The sequence below is a fragment of the Chaetura pelagica genome, unplaced genomic scaffold (assembly GCF_000747805.2).
Source record: "Chaetura pelagica isolate M959 unplaced genomic scaffold, ChaPel_1.0 scaffold664, whole genome shotgun sequence".
In the NCBI taxonomy this organism is placed as follows: Eukaryota; Metazoa; Chordata; class Aves; order Apodiformes; family Apodidae; genus Chaetura; species Chaetura pelagica.
The window spans coordinates 490,921-508,696 of record NW_009952969.1 but is presented as its reverse complement, the minus strand read 5'-3'; the positions used below and the strand labels follow the sequence as shown (position 1 = coordinate 508,696).

Below are 17,776 nucleotides of genomic sequence, written 5' to 3'. Positions count from 1 at the left end.
CTGGAAAGAAATCAACATGATCACGCAAATGCAGCAATCGTTATACAAAGAACAGCCTCGACTTTGCATTTATGCATACAAACACATAGATGTTTGTGATTTGCTTCATTCAGCCCCTTCCCAGTTTTCAGGAAAGCCCTGCTTTCCAGCTGCACAATCAGTATTATCACTATGTGTTATTTTTGGCTGCTGAGTACATTTTGACTAACGTCATCCTTCCAAAGCCAACACTGGTATGAAGGGCGGAAACTCTTCTTTCCAATCCTCTGCCATTTGCTGCTGCTCCCATTTGTTCAGTGGCACTGCCTGCTCAGTCCTTGTGGCAGAGGGATCTCTGGATACTTTCCCCTGGTCCTTCTCATTTTCTTAAGCAAGTGGCTTTCCAACCAAAGCTTTATGTGTGAGGTTTCATGCTGGAATCCAGAATACATGTCCCAGATATGTCCAGCCCTACCTTCTGATCCTAGTGCAGAGGAGCTGCCGGTGAGTAACTTTGTGATGGGCATGAGTCCTTGTGTCCAAAGTCTGGAGCTTTTCACAAATGGTTGGTTTTTTTTAAGGGCATCTAATTTCCCTACTAGCACTTTGGTAGGTTTCCATCTCTTTTTACAGTATGTTAACACTGAGTTTCTGGCTGAATGGAGAACACATCCCTTTTTTTTGACACTGTGTAGCTTTGATCGTTATTAATTATTAAATTCTAGAAAGTATTGTAAATACCACTTCATTTCTTAGGCCTTCCCTAGCTAGGTACTTCCCAACCAGCTAGCTGTCTAATGTTTTTCTTTTCTGTTGTGATGCAACTATTATCTGTTTGGAAAAGTTTATATGGACAAGAGCTGCACTTTTAGCTATAAAACCCTTCAAATATAAGGTTCAATTTCCTTAGCTGTGCTATGGAAGGAGCCATCCCAACTAAAGTTATAACCACTGCTAGTCTGAGCTGGGCTTCTGCTGTGTCTCCCTAAAGCTGTTTCATTTTACATAGAGCAATTAAATATATATTATGTCACAAAGTGTGTGTGTGGCTATAACCGTGATTAGATTATTCACCTGGTAGATGTGAGACCCTGTTCCTAGTGACTGCTCCAATGAATATTTAAGTATTTTGCATTAAGTATTCATTGGAGCAGGGATCAGAATAGACTTCTCCCATCCTCAAGGGAGGACCCAAACACCAGGCTGTAAAGTCATTCTTTCATTCTTTCTTACTTTAGCTCAATTAATATTTAATTATTCAAGGCCAAACAAGATGGCTTTGGTGGCAGAGACTGAGATTCCCTGCTCCTACCTGTGCACCAGGTGCGATGTCAGTGTGCATATAAGAGATACGGGTTCATATCCCTTTGGACCCAGGAAGAACTGGAATCCTGGTTTCCTATACCTGAATGGGTATTCCAGCTTCTGAGCTGCTAAATAACAACCACAGAGCTCCAAAACACACCATCTCTGGTCATGAGAGAGAGATTATATGAATACTTGCATGAACACAAGCTCAAAGAAAGAATTCTTTTCAGTGATAAGTAAAAAATCTCATTTATAAATTCCTCAGGAGAAGGTATCAAAGCTGAAGATGTTCTTCACTCCATGGCAGCTCCTGCTGACTGTGCTATGTCCCTTTCTGAGATTATCCAGACTGTGATGCAGAGGGAAATCTATCTGTAGTCTAGGGTCTGACTGTAATTAACGGGACTTAATCCTGCCTCTGCAGCCTAGGAAGTGGGTGTGTGAAATGGTAAGTGTGGCAAAAGCATCCAAAGAGAAAAGCTGTAGTGCAAGAGTGTTTGAGTTTAAAAACAGAAAAAAGTAGCAGACATTGAGGAAAGCAGGAAGGAACGCATGGTGGAAGGGGTGTGTAATGACTGCGTTGAGAAATGTCAGATGAAGGGAAAAAAAGGAGCAGGGACAGTGACCAGAAGGAGTAAACAAACCATCTAAGAAATAATATCCTTTACCTAACAGAAGAATGGAGGGAAGGGGGAGAAAGAGGTAGAGAAGATTACTTCAATCTTAAAGTAAAAGTAAATGTGGGGAATCTCTGCCACCCACTTATTTATTTGAAAAGCAGAAAATTTTCCAGCTGCTCTCCACTTGCAGAGGACAGCAGGTGTCCCTGAACCAGGATTCTTTGCATTCACTTTGGGGAGTTGACTGTGGGACTATTCCTTTGCAGAAGAGGGATTTATTGCTACTATTGCAACTCTGTTTCTTGTCATTTGGCAGAATCCGCAGCAATCTGATTCTGTTACAAAGACTGAGTGTGGCTTCCAAGCAAAAGACAGAGCAACAACATAATAGTGATATCAAAGCACAAATTACCTTATCCTACCCACCAGGATAGTATAAAAGCCCAAGACTGCTGCATATCCTCAGTTATTGAAATGGCGACACTGCATTCAGAATGGAGCTGCTTAGCTCAGAAGAACATTTCAAAGGTTCTCCCAATGATACGGGTTATATATTTAATATCCTATTTTATGTCCATCTACCCCAGGGCTGTTGAGCAGCCACCTTCAATAATCATTCACTCCAGTTTAGAGAAATCCTTTCTGAATACTTTCCTGTCTGTTTCTTTAACCAACATTTTTTCCTGAGAAGACAGCTTTAGAGTACTACAGATCTATAACAATGAAGGAATATCCATATTATCTTGCTATAAATATTACAGTGGTTTCACTACGTCAAACCAGATACGTTTCATATCTTGTCTTTTGAGGGATACGATAACACAGGGACAAAAGCTCAAAGCTTCACCAAGATGCATTACTGCAGTTTGAATAGCCATGTGTTTTCTGTTTTGATCAACTCCTTAGACAGATGACAGTAGCTTTCCTCCTTCAATACTGAGGAAAAGGCCACCTGTGGACTCTGCTGTGGGGGAAAAGCGGAAGCAAGAGAGAAGGGTTCGATTTCGTGAGCCAGAAGAAGTCATTGAACATGGTATGCTCAAGCCATTAAGCCTCTTGGCATGACCTTTCTATCTTTTTAACATTCACCCTGTCTACATCAGCTTCCTCCTTTGCTAATGTTATTGTGATTTTGAGCTCAACACAGAGCACAGGGCACACGATTTTTGCTCTGTGCTCCACAGAATATTATCTGGTCCATTTTCCTGCCAGCCCTGGGAGGAGACAGGCTCCTGTGTTAAGTTAGAGCAGTCTCAGGGCTGTTCTTGTGGTGAACTCCCGAGTCAGCCCCCACAGGCGTCATAGTAGACCATGGGTTTGGCTCAGCCTTGGGTGTACCCCAGAGCAATTCTTTCACACACAGAAAAGGATGCCAGACCACATTTAAATATTCTTGTGTCATTCTGGGAAACTAGGATGCATTGACAGAGAAGGATCCAGCCCTTTCATGGTTCTGAGCAGCATGCTATGGGATACAATAGTAAAGACCTGAACCTGGCTGGCCCACTGGGGTTAAAAGCAGCCAGGATGTAATCACCCCCGCCAAGGAGGGCACCCAGGGAATGATCCAGCTAACATAGTCTATGGGCCAAATTTGTGAGCCAAAATAACTGTTTGCAGGTAGGTCAGCCTTAAACAGAGGTCTAGCTTAAGGGTCCAGTTTGCATTTCTGGACATGCTCTATACAATTTGTAGCCAAGTAAGAAGTGTTGCTTCTTTCTGACTTTCACAAACTGACCAAACTGAAGAAAGATTGTATTTATTGGCATAGGGAACTAGAATGTATGTGTTTGATACATCATTCAGTAAAAACACAAGTGACAGAATGGTAAAATTCCTGTGTCAGTGAGCTGTTTGGACTGCTACTCAGCTCCTAAAAACAAGGCTTCGCTTCCACTACTGTGTTTGTACACAGACCTTGCATTGGTGTTGCATTACATTGTTTCTGGTGCCTTCTAAAGCAGGAGTGAGAAGCTGTTTCTTGATAAGGTTGTTGACACAGGCTGGGCTTTCCCATCAGAATTGAACTCCTGGAAAGACTCAGTGAGTCAGCCCTAAATTCTTCAAAGCTCATCTGACTGCTAGAGAGCAGGCTTGTGATAAAATGTAATACCTCCTTCAGCTCCCTGCCAGAGTCTGTGTCCCCACATCAGTACTGATAATCCTGCAGTCCCAACCAATGGGACACTGTGATTTAGACAATTTGCTGATTGTCCATGCAAAGTTTTTAAATGTAGAGGCTGGTAATGTGGAGGTTGCTGGCACCACTAAAATTTTTCCATTCTCTGGTTTTTTCGTCCTGGATTGTGTCTGGATCCCAGCTGCAAAGTGGAGGCAGTTCCAAGATACTGTTGGATGAGAGTTGCATCTCTCAGTGGGCTTTGCTTTCTTAACTTCCATTCCCCTCTCATCCCACTGATTTATCTCCTTTCCCTCCTACAAATGATGTGGGATTGGGAAGTCATTTTTTGCAAGATGTGACTCCTGATCTCACTGTAACAGCAACAACCTCTGTCTCTGAAATCCCCTAAACAATATATTTTTGCATCTGCAGCTGCATGTTTAGAGGGAGTGGGCAGATCCTCATCTTGCATAACTGTACAGACAAAAGTGATGTAAGGGGACCCAGTGTCTCTATGGCAGTTTCAGAGACACTGGTGTTTGTTTTCTTTGTCATCTGCTGCAAAGAGGCCTTTCCAGGTGTGTAAGAACATCTTCATTCTGTTTTCTAGCCATTTCCTGCTGTGACTACGTAGTAGGTAAGTCAAAATTTCTCATTATAACTGTGAGCCATCCATAGCACTAACCTGAGTTTGCTTCTCTGCTGCTGGGATGCTCTGTGCTAACATAACCTTCAAATACAAAGCATTTCATAATCAGTGGTTGTTGTTTTCTTCTCAGTATGTGAAACACAAGGTATTGATGAGAGCTGTTGTAGTATTTTGAACAAGACATTTACTAAGACAAATAGTGGAAACAAAAATGAAAGCCCCAAAGCTATTTTTAATTTAAATATAATTAATAAATTTTATGGCAATAGAATAGGCACAGGTTTTTCACTAAGATATGCAGGGAAAGCACCCCAAGCGAAACTATGGTTCTCCCTGCTGACTTGCATATGTGGGGAAGAGACAATTCATTTATATGCTGACAGCAGGGTAGAAATAATAGAAATAATCTGGTTTTTTCTATGTATTTATTTTCTTGCAAGGCTGTTTGAGGCCAGTCAGCCCCACAGGCCCTCAAGCAAATGTGTGTATCTGGATGTTCTTATTATGGTGATCATTTCTAGAGCCCCTAGCCAACATCTAGCCCAGCCTCTGCTCTGTGCAGTACAGTATGTTAGAGGGATACATGCACATAGACACACACACACAGAGCCACAGCGTTGGGGGCCCAAAAGGAAGCAAACATCCCCACATCTCCCAGCTACTGCTATTGCCCAGGAAAAGGAGTTGTATGGCCATGCCAATGACAGCATCAGCTAAGGCAGTTGCCAGGCTAAGTACATGGCAGGAAGTAGGTGGGAAAAGAAAGACAAATATCCCTCAGGTGGCAGTGGAAATGTGTTTCCAAGGCAGGAACTGAACCAAAACCTCCCTTGTCCAATGCTTTTCTCAGATGAGCAGCCTTTTTTCTAGACTGGGCACATGGCTTGGGCTGAGTGTGCCATTCCAACAATTTGACTTGCAAATTTAAGCATTAATTTTTTATTTGTAATCTAGAAAATGGCAAATTTATTTAAGCACATAATTATAGTGGTGTCCTGAATCTGTTGTGAACACACCTCATCACTATTTTGTGGATAAGATTTTTCTTCCATATTATTTTCTTCTGTTCGTGGACTGAACAAAATCCCTAATTTAAAGGACATAGGAAAAGTCAAATTTGCATTTGAGAACACCAAGAAATTTCACATGGAAAGTAACGTTTGCAAGATCAGAAAAAATTATAAGCACTTCATGAAGCTGTTTAAGCTTTCACAGAAAAGTTTCATTATTACCAGGTATGCTCATCAACCAGGTCCCATACTTTGAAAGGTCAGTCAGTCAAGGACTGTATCTTGTGGTGTGGGAGATCACACAAGGGAAATACCAACTTCCACATCACAAATCTCTGCAAAAGCAGAAAGTGGTGAGTAATTCTGTGGCTAAATATCTCCATATAAAACATTCATAGAACAATACCAAACAAATAAATTTAGAAAAATTGAAGTCTGCTCGTGGATAATTTGTGAACAGAAAGAAGGGCTAAATTCAAATGAATGAAGTATTTGCTGCAAATTATTCAGTCAGATCTATTATGGGACATTGATTTGGTTTCTGGTTAGCTATAAAATGACTGCCTATTAACGTTTTACCTTTTCCCCATACACTTTTTGATGCATTATTATGTGTTTCTTGCTTGGTTTTATGACTTCTACCTTCCTCTCTGTACATCTGTTTGACAGTTTAATTGACTGCTGTGTATTCCAGGGCTCATAGTAGAAGCTAATTTAAATATGTTACAGCTAATGTTGGCCCTTTACCCATAATAATACACACCACATTTTTGTCTCCTTATTGATTATGTGCATATGGCAGGAAAATAGCTGCACACTACAGGCTTTTATTCAGGCATGAATTTGGCTTCCTGCTGCATGTTTAATATTCAAAGTGCTTTATAAAATGATACTGATTGTGCAATGGCCATGCGGTCAAGCACAGCAACCCTGCCTGAATCAAACTGGATCTCCAAGGCCTGTGGGTGGATACACATGTGCAAGGGCTGGGGCATGGATGCTGATGAGTTAAATGCAGGCCATTGATTTCCACATGTGTACTGTGCCTGACCTATGGCACCTTAAACATCCTTGAACTCTTTATTTTAAAAGCAAGTGCTGAGGATGCTCCAGTGCATTTAGCACACCTATCACTTACAGAGATGTTAAATGTGCCACAGCTTTCTAAATATGCCTCTCACTTAATGGAGCCACATCTCAGTTCTTATTGTAATTAGGAGTCCCAAACAAGCTGAGTTACCAGGGAAAAGGACAGAAATCTAGATCTTCTCTCTTTAATGGAACTTTTGTAAGCATTAAATGATTAGACGAGATACCTTTAAATTCTACTAGTATTTAACATAACATTTAGCTAAAAGGTATAAAATAAAATTGCTGGAGGGAAACTTGAGATCATGTATTAGGTATGGTAATCCTCTTCTTCCTGTATATAATTAAACTCTTTAAATACTCAATTAGATGAGATCTTTTGTACTCACCACCCTCCATCAGGAGGTGTGACTCACTATCACTTAACTGATGTTTATAGAAGTTCTCACACCAGAGCCCTGAGTGCCTGGAAATGTGGGACAAAGGCATCAGCAGGTGGTGAAATTTTGTAAGTCTTTAAGGTGACACTAAAATAATGCTGCTTTCTTTTTTCTCCTCATCACCATTCAGTGGATGACAGGTCATCATCTGGATTGCCTGTGCTCCTCTGTCTCTTGTTTTGCTCAGTGCTGATCCTGGCTGTGAGTCTCTACTACACCAGCATGAAGCAAGATGGCAAGGTCCTGGAGGAATTTCAATCCCGACTTGTTATCTTCTTTCTTCAGCTAAGACATGTTGCTCAGAAGTGCTGGACGTGGTTTGTGAGGCAGTAGCAATGTCCTCCAGCCTGACAGACATATACTAACCAGCACATGGCAGCACAAAGCTCCCAGTCTACTCCAGCCACATGCAAGGAACATGTGAAGACCGATCTAACAGCAAGAAAATCACTCCTGTTGTGCACTGTCCAAAAGCTGCTTGGTCTCCTTTCTTTTTTATCTTTTTCTTTTTCACAGTACTTGGCAGTCACAGTAGCACCTAGAATCCCAGCAAACTCACGTTCCATCATCCTGAACAGCAAGCAAGTATCTGATTTTTGTCCACCAAAGAGCTTATAAACTGCTAATAGGAACAGAAATAGAGAGAGAAAGCCATGGCTCTGTGTGCAGGCAGCAGCAAGCTCTGAATAAAGGTCTCCTGAGTCAGGACATCAAGGTTTAAATACCAAACCATCTTTCTCCTCAAGCCTCCTAAGAGCTATTCTGAAAAAGTTGAAATAAAGCTGAGCTATTGCATAAATGCTGTTCTGATGGCCAAAGGCTTGGCAAGCTGCTACATTTATTCACCTGAAATGATTATTAGTAAAATCCCAGCAAAGGTCTGCTTTGTTTCCCTTCATGCATTTTTCCCTCCATAGGGAAATGTTGCTTCTTAATGTTTTACTTGAATCCCAAGTGTGAAAAAGAACAGGAGAATTCACTTAAACAGTAAATAGTTTATTTGCCTAATATAATAAAGAGCAGCATTGAATCCTGGGCTAATTATCAAATCAGTAGTTTAATCCTCTGGGTTTGATTTAGTCCACAAACACCACAAACTGAGCTTACAAGATTTATGATAGTGCTGGTATTCAGAGTTTATGCATTTACACCTGGCTGTTCAAGGCCTCAATTAATGATAATATGGACTGTTCATGAAGGTGTGGGAGGCAAAGCCCCTTTCATCTCTCTATTGTGGCACCACAGCATGCACATCTCTGAAGGGAATCCTTTTGATGGAGACCATGCAATAAATGGAGAATGGTGCTCTGTGTAACTGAGAGGACAAGTGAGTACAAGCTTATAAGATCCAGCCATGTTTTCTTCCCAGACAAAAACAGTACAATCAGCCTTTTAGGCCTTAGATTCTTGGCAAGTAGCACCTGGTATGTGCTTGGTTTTATTTGCTATGATTGATATCAGAATCTGTAAGAGCTGAAGAAAAGCAAACATAAAAAATTAAAAAGAGAACAAAGATACTTCAGAGAAGACATAAGAGATGCCTGCCAGACCTTGGCTCAGAATCTTCTGCCATTGCAGTCCAACAAAAAGAAGAAAAATGGTGCTTTAATTTTATTTTTTGGTTTTATTATGGTGTTGTTGTTGCCTTTTTTTTTTTTTAAAAAAAAAAAAAAAGGTAATACCTCTTTGTCCCAACAATCTTCTTCTAAGCAGCCCAAGGACTTGAACCAGTCAGAGGATAAAGAGAAACACAGCATGTAGCTTTCTCTCAAGAGGAGGCTGGGCAGCAATTCGATTGAGAACAAGTCAAAAAAACTGGAGTCAGAAATGGTGAGAAGTGACTTCAGTGGCCCTCCTCATGCTTCTCCTAAGATGTCAAAGGCCACAGCAGTGACATTTGACATGCTGATGGTCAGGGAGAGCAGGAGGAGTGTTGAGCTCAGTGGTCTTTGTGCAAATCGCTCGTGTGCCCCGTCTCAGAGGGTAAGTTTTACTCCTGCTTCCCTTCTCTCCCCCCCATCTCATCCCTGCTCTTTAGGTAATAAAGAAGAAAGGTTTTAAACTTGTGTTCTGGTGAATCTTTGATGAAAAGGTGTGGGTTGGTAGATGCATGCAGCAAGGGTGCCATTAAAAATTCTGTTTTCATTTTTTAATGTTCATGGTGAAACTCTTTGGCAAAGCAGTGACTCTCCTATTTTGGCTCTGGGCTGACACATCCTCCCAGCAGGTAGCAACAAGCTTCTTTAAAACAGTAGCCTTTTCTGAAGGGATGGTTCCTCCTCTGCAAGCCATGGCATATTGCAACAAGAAAACAAAGCCTGAGCTGGCAAGAACACAGCAATCTCAAGAGCAAAAAGCAGTACAGTGAATCCTTCCAGTATGCTAGCAACCTGGTTTTGATAAATTTAAAACAAACCAAAAGGTTAAGGTAGAACAGGAGTTACTCTTAGGACTGACAGGGAAGATATAGAGGCAGTGTGAAGTCTGGATGCATGTCACTTCCCTGCACATCTCTCCATGGGGCGGGCATGGGACCACCTTTCCCGAGGTCTGCTTTAAATGGAAAATTGCTGTGTTCTCCTTGCTGGGGCCCAACTTTATCAAGTTCAAGTGAGAACTGTTATCACATCCAGGCTGTCAGGGAAATTAAGCAGAGGAACAGCTATTCTCAGCTTCCACCTAGGCTCTGGTTGGGACAGTTTTGGCAATGGGCAAAAGCAGCATTTGAGGTATCTATTGTGAGAACTTGCTATGGCCTAGCAAGGCCTTCTGTGTCACGATTGTTTACTGCAGGCTGTCAGCTATGTGTCAGGCTGCAGAAAGCCAAAAAGAAATTTGCTACAAAGCCAGAACATTTGAAATAAATAAAAGCCAAATCCTATCCATAGGAGACTGGTGGTATTTTGCAGGTGAAGAAACTGAACTTGAGAAAGCCAATGCATCTGTGTGAGTGAGTGAAGCAGGTCAATAACAAGGCTGGGAATAGGAAAAAAAAAGTTCCTTGGCCTGCATTTAATTACTGCTGCACAGCTTCACTGTGGTCCTACAAACTTAGCTGTTTTATTTCCTTCTCACACTGAAGCTCTTGTTTAATTCATCCATCCTTCTTGTGCACACACACACCCTTTTCTCATTCTGCCCCTTCTTTCTGTTCTTTATCCATCACAGATTTATCCTCACCACTGTAAGCCAGATGGAGTTTCTCCTTTTTCTTCTTTCATGCTCTTTTTCTAGGTGTGACATATTTTTGAGTTTGGAAGAGCTGATAGGAGCTCTAAAGTTGCACAAAATTGACAGTGTTGGTTAATAATTCTCTTGCTGGACATGCTGGGTAATATTTCCCTTCAGTACAACTCCTGATAATTGCCCATAAAGAGGTAAAAAAGAAGTACATACTTCATTACAAATGTTGAAGGTGCTCTCCTGAATTCACACTGGTGCCAACACGGTGAATGGATTTAAAAGTCAGGAGTCCTGCAGCCAATCAACTCTGAGCAATTATTTATTCCAATTTGGAAATGACAGTATTTTATCTTTAAAGGGCTGAAAGAGGGAGTGAGAGATCCTTGCAGCAAGTTTTGAAGAACACAATGAGTAGGTGGGCTTCTCAGAAGTAGTGTCTGGGTAGCCAGAGTCCCAGGGCCAGAAGAGAGTGGAAGGAGTCTGTGTGTGAAAATGGGCTAGTGACAGGGTTTAAGGACAGAACTGCCACCTAATATCCTTTATGCAATGGGTATTAAATGAATGTACAACAGAAATCAGCAGACCACAACAGCACAGGATAAGCATTGTTTTGACAGTGTTCAGTACATTCCTGCAACAGGAACGAAGGGCAGCTGCCAGCACCCTCTCCAGGCAAGCTCAACACATCAACAGCACCTGATTGCCCTAGCAGACATATTCCTACACATACAACTAGAGAAGATAGTGAGACACCTTTTAATGCACTCAGCATTAGTGCTGGTAAAAGACAATCCCAAAGACTGCTTCTAGTCCCACTCCCTCCCTTCATCCCTCCAACCCTTCTAGTCTGGAAACAAGTTAATGGAGCAGGAGAGGCCCACAGCAGCAATTTTTGGTTGTCATTTCTGCCTTTCACCACTTTGAAGTAAGCAGAAAAGCTGGCAGAATGTGCCTATGAAAAGGGTATTACCAGCTGCCCTCAAGGAATAACTCAGGAACCTTTAAGCTAATAGTGTGGAATTGTTTCTTACTAATTCCTTGTTCCAGGATAGCTGTTAGGAACCTTTAAGCCCACCCCTGAAGAAAAAGTCTGATCTTTATAAGAAGAAAATTAACCAATTAGCATTAACAGAATCACAGAATCACAGAATCTTGGGGGTTGGAAGTGACCTCGAAATTCCAACCCCCCTGCCAGAGCAGGATCACCCAGAGCACATCGCACAGGAACATGTCCAGGGGGGTTTTGAATGTCTCCAGAGAAGGAGACTTCACACCCTCTTTGAGCAGCCTGTTCCAGTGCTCTGTCACTCTCACAGTAAAGAAGTTTATTCTGATGATTCTGATGTTTATGTAGAAAATGTTTAGAAATTAATTTTTAGAAAATTAATCTGCTTATGTAGCCTGTGGTCCTCCTCTACCTCTACAGCTGCTTTTCAGATGAAATGGGAGCATACTTTCTTTGCCTCCCGTGGCATTAGAGTTCACTGCTGGCAGATGGTACCAAAAGGCCTAAGGCAGCTTAGGATGGTTGGCCATATCCTTGACCAAGCAAGCTATGTTATGGAGGTGCTGGGAAATGAGTACATGAACTGAAGAGCTGCAACTGACTTTGAGAACTACTTTTTTATCTTACATTGCAACAATTTAGATCCACCTTCAAAAAACAGGCACAGAAATACTGACTTTTCAGATAATTTAATAGTATATATTACCAAGTCATAAAAAGCCAATGCACAGTCCAGCAAAAAGCATCAATATATAAAACACAGTTCAATCATTATCAGTAACACTAGAGTGTATCACTTATACTGAACCCAGTCCAGCTCCTACTAAAGCCAGAGGAATCTCTGTCAGTGACTCCATTAACAGAAGGACTGGACTCATAATTTTTATTCACTAGGTTTTTTACAAAGGGCTATATTAAAATGCTAGTAAAAAGCTTCCCTTCTGAGACTGTATCAAAACAATAATAAACATCGCTCCAGTTCTGTTTCTGTCAAATGCATGCAATTAAAACTCCAAATCAACAGTCATTACACTGCAAAACAACATACAAATAATGAGAGATAATATTCAAAACAGACCAGGCTGTATCCTCTGTGTGTGTGGACTGGTGTGGCTCCAGCATGGCTCACAAAGCTCAGCTATATACACCAGCAAAGGAACTGCCCCTCTACTGCTTTCAACAGCTTAACAGATTATGAAAAGTGTTCAGTTGTGGGTTTTTTTCCCCAAACACCCACGATGTGGAGAGCTCATTAGCAGCATAACACAACAGTTAATCTAGACTCACGTGAAGCTTTCCCCACATGGCTCTAAGAGAGAGTATCTCACATAAGTCACAAGACAAGCATTTCAGAGAGACTGAAATGTTTTCAGGCACTGCACTGACTTATTAGTAAGAAAGAGCTGCTTCAGATCTTTGCAGGTGTTACTACACAAAAATCAAACCTTTCAAAACTATGGGTGTTAATGAGCTCCTTTCAAAAAAGATGAGTCTACAGAGATTTGGGAACAGTCCTTCCTTCCCCACGCAAGCCACAACCTGCACAGGGCCAGCTGTAGAGCATCTGGATCTGCCAAAGTGGAAAGAAGAGGTTTCCAAAGCAGCCCCTCCAAGCCAGGTGGCAATGCCAGCACCTTTACACCAAGTATCTGCACAACTGACACAAGTGGCTCCCTCCAGAAGCTGAGTTTAGGCAAACACAGACTTCAAGATGTTCTGCAATTTGTGAAGCCACATAAGGAGGGTGGACTGAGCAGGCCAATCAGAAGCTGACATTGGTGTCAACACTGCAACACTGGATCCCTCACATTACAGCCTGAAAGCTGAAATCCCTCATAGGAAATTCACTACCTGTTTCTGTTCTGATTTACAACACTCTCCTGTACCCCTCAGCAGTTCTTGTCCTCAAGTAAGTAGAGACGTGAGAACTAGGACCTGATCAGCTTGATGACAACAAAACCCTCTCTGAAGTTTGCAGGCTTGTTTTTGGAGATGAAAGGATCCAAGGGAAGATGCCAGTGGAGCTGTTGTGTTTTTGCATGTTGTATTGCTTTGTTTTGTTTTAAACCTTCAAAAATCTCTCAGCAGTGTAATTCAGATCAAAATATATTTATTTCTCAGTTGTGTAAATTGGGTTGAAAAAGACCATGAGTTTTACTCAGAGAGTATTTTAATAGAATTGCTCTGATGCCCTCAGTCTGCACTGGCTGTGAACCTCACTGCCACAGACATCCCCCTGGGAGGGTGTTGTTCAGCACAGGGCTTCTCAGCATCATTGCAAAAGGAACGCTTGAAAGTCCTGAAGACTGTGGTTCAAATAAGGAGACTGTGCAGCCTTTGAAGTAAACTGCTAAACATGGTTTAAACAACGACGTTTTAAAACCCTTTCAGTAGCCTGGAAAGTGGAAAGGGTTAGCTGATGCAATCAAAATCCAGTGTGTGGCAGGAAGGTGTGTTCCACTTCAGACACAAAGTGTTGGACTTCACAGTGTTAGCGGAGAGTAATAATTCCCTCTGCTGCAGGAGTGAGTGGGGGAAGAGGTCTGGACTGTGTTATGTGGGCTAACATAAAAGATGATTTTCAAACATTTCCCTGCCTTAAAATTTATGGTTTAACATAGCATTCATTTAATTCCACCAGGTTCCTCAAGGGATTGCTGGCACCAGCCTTGGGAACCTCTTAGAGCAACGTGGCACCCGAATCAGGCCTGGCTTATGTAAAGGGAAGGGTTTGATGTCACAGCTCAGAGCACCCAAATGAGAACAGGGAAAATCTGTGAAACTTTTCCTTATTTTTTAACCAAAGGTTATGTTTGCCATAGGAGTTGCAATTTTTCTCACATTCATAAACACTCTTCAGAACCTGTATACAAACTGGAGACGTACTTGCCCGAATCTATGGGAGGAAACTAAGGAGAAGATAAAGAATAGTTTTGTCACAGGACTGTTTACTCACTTGTGTGAGAAATCCCTCAAGTTGTCGACAGTAACAATGAATCTTTATTCCTACCTCCTGGCAGGTTGTCTCAACCCTTGCTTTATAACATACTCAAGAAGAAAGGGGGGAACAAAAACTTCTCAAATTTGGTCTCCACCATATACAAGTAATTTCAGTGAGCTGCTCTTGCTGCCCAGTACTTTATCTTCTTGATAAACACCAGAACTACCAAGCTAAAACCTTGCTATTTGGGAGCTTCAAGCCAAATAGAAAAGATCCAACAGGAGGATTTGAGGGGCATCGAGGATAATACTATGGTGGCAGCACTTGCCGTATAGATGGAGGTTTGTATCTCCCAAACAGTGGGAGATTAGCCCTCTGTCTCCTGGTTATCTGCCTGTGGGGAGGGTGGGGAAGGGCCATTAGAGGCATTTTAACAAGTACCTCAGCGGTTTCTGCCACCCCTGTGAAATGCAGCTTTTCAGGTTACATATACAAGTGATGGCTTTCTGTTTTGGTGAGAAAAAAATAATTGGAAAATAACCACAGACCAAATAAAACAAAAAAAATTAAAAAGCAGTGTTTCACTAATCAAAAGGGGTATTCACACAATCCTTCTTGGGTGCCTATGTCCATTTTTTAGGAATAAGAATCTGACAGGAAGCTAATAAAAGTTAAGTCCTAAATCCTTTAGCTATATATGAAAGTAGGATTTGGGCTCCCACATGGATTCAGTTCTCCTGACTGTTGTGTGCAATCACTGTTTAAGCAGTTACTGCAGCTAAGAGAGGTAGAAAAGTTTAAACACTCAGGTGAATACATTCATGTTAATCTGTGTTTGCAATACCAGTTCAATTACACTCTTTGGCATGGACAAAAGAAACTAAAGAGAAAGCATTGGTATGTAAATATCCTTCCTAACAACAGAATGGAAAGATATTATCAATTACAGGCCTGCACTGAAATAAGCAGTACCTGCTATTTGTTAAGTTGCTGTCTATCCTCTCAGAAACAAATGTTTTCTGAGACAGTGCAGTTGTGTTTTTCCATCAAAGTGTTGCCTTCTGTGCAGTTGTTAAATTCATAAATTATCGAGTGGATTTTTGTCACTTAAAAAAAAAAATAATTAAAAATCTCATCTGTGTGTATTTGTGCGTATTAAAATAATCTCAGGTTAAGTTTCCTGTTTCTTATGGAGGGCAAAAATAGAAACATGTACTTCAAGGTTTTAAGAACATGCACAGAAATAATTCTAAATAAAAACATGTACTTCAAGGCTTTAAGAACATGCACAGAAATAATTCTAAACCTATTGCAGAGTTCATGAACGTACATGAGTGTTTTCTCACTACATGTTGGTGTGGCAACTAGCTAGGCAAAACCTGCCTCTCTTCCTAGATTGCCTAAGCATAAGGAAAAGACATTTGTGGGCTCCAAATCAAACGTTCCAATGAGATAAAAATGGGCAATTTCCATCAGCAACAGAAATGATCTGAGACAAATTTAGGATCTGGATATAGAGAGGATTTGCATTAGTTTGATGATATTCACACCTAAGTCTTTGATTTAGAAAAAGAGACAAAAGTTTTGTCAAAATCCAGATTGGTTGTCATAAAATACTGTAAGTCTTGCCAGTAAGAATGACTATCTGTATTTTTGTTAAATTTATCATTAAAGTACCACAACTGATTTTACATGCAATGTGCTTGTGGTGGGGGCCTTTGGAGAAGGGAGATGATAAAATCCACACTCACCTGAACACCAGGTTTGCACTGAACATTTTGCAGGTGTCATCTGTTCTGAATTTGCATATTTGATACTGCATTTTCTGAGACCCATCACATGGATCGATGTGTGATCTGAGGTCGTGCAGAAACCCTGTTTCCATCATAAAGCCTCTGCACTGGCCTGTGGCTCACACTTCCCTGGCAAGGGGACTCGTGTTCTGCACCCAGATCAGCCAGCAGAGACTCCTGTGCACATGTCCCATTGCTCAGGAGATGGTGTCCAACCATCAACATAAGGGATAAGCCACATGAGGTGTGAACAACTGAGATTGGACCAATATGCAACAAAGACTAAAACATTCTGGAGGAAAAATGAAAGTGAATCATGGCTTCATATCTCCCCAATGAGAGCTTTAAGGTGTCCAGGGGAATCCTGAGTGTCCCATCTCAACCAGCTGTGCATTTTGCATGCAACAACCATTGAACAAAGAAACCAAAGCACTCAAACTAGGAATCAATTTCTGTAATCTAGGCCTCCATTTCAGACCACAGGCTTGAGCATTCTAACCTGCTATTTACGTTGGGGATTTAGAAGAAAGAAAGCAAGTGTGCATATTTTCTTAAGGTGAGTTTTCAAATTATTTTAAACATGAGGATTAGATTGGTTAGATGCTCAGACACCATCACTCAGCTTGAACACTCAAGAACTACACACTGATTTGCTACACCAAAGATCTGCTTGAGTTTCTTCAACTGTTAAGACAATGAATAAGTTTTCAAATCAATTCTCTCATCTAAACTTCCACTACCAAATAACTGTATTATAGATACATCTTTTTTCCCCTTTCTCATCTTATCTTTTCTAACAGCAAATAAATTACTGTTTACAGTAATACTTGCTGGCTGCTTTGAGGCAGAATATTGTACTGTGTTACAGAAGAGTGTGGTTTGGCACCCGAAGGACTGAAGCTCCTACCAAATTTCTGTTTGTCACCTGCAAGTCTATATTTAAAATTAATTGATAAAAGGACTGTATTCCTGCCAGGGTCACTGGTTGTTAATGATCCCATGGTACAGAATTCCTGGATTAGAGGAAAAGTACTCCTTGCTCATGCAATATAACTGTAAAATGTGTGCTCCTTTTCCTTGCAGCTCTGCTTCCATTCTGAATACTCATATAGGTTAAATAAACAGTGAGAGAATGCCTTGAAGGGAAATGTGACTCGGTTCTCAACAGGACTAATACAGGCTGATATAAGCACACTAACCAGACACAGGGGAGGAATTAAAACACTTGCAAACCTGCATTACAAACCCATCTCACACCCACATCCACGTCTCAGTGTCATAACCTGTGTATCATCGTGTGGAGCCTAATACTAAGAAAAAAGGCAGTATAGAAAGTTAAGGAATCTAACAACTACTCTAACATAAGCTCCCTGTTAAAATAGCCTGTATCCATATCACAGAAGAGCAGTCGAATTATTTCTGGCCTGTACTGTGTACACTGTACATACACACATACACTGAATGTTTTTGTGGCAAGGTCTGTGTACTCAGGCATCCATCACTGGTTATTATAGCAACCAGTTTTGTAAAGGACCAGAGAACCATTGCCATAGCATGCATGTGCCTTGCAGTTTTTAGAGTAAATTACCGTGCTCTTATTTTTGAGATTCCTATTGAAAGTTCACAGCTGAAAGAC

General features: G+C 41.2%; 1 protein-coding gene across 1 annotated transcript; it reads left to right on the top strand.

The window, feature by feature from the left end:
- Positions 1-396: 396 nt before the first annotated feature.
- LOC104387156 (chromosome unknown open reading frame, human C14orf180) lies at positions 397-7,550 on the top strand. Its single transcript, XM_009995851.1, has 4 exons — positions 397-483; positions 2,814-2,940; positions 4,640-4,666; positions 7,348-7,550. Exons 1-4 carry the CDS (start codon positions 397-399, stop codon positions 7,548-7,550), a joined length of 444 nt encoding a protein of 147 aa, XP_009994153.1.
- The last annotated feature ends 10,226 nt before the right edge of the window (positions 7,551-17,776 follow it).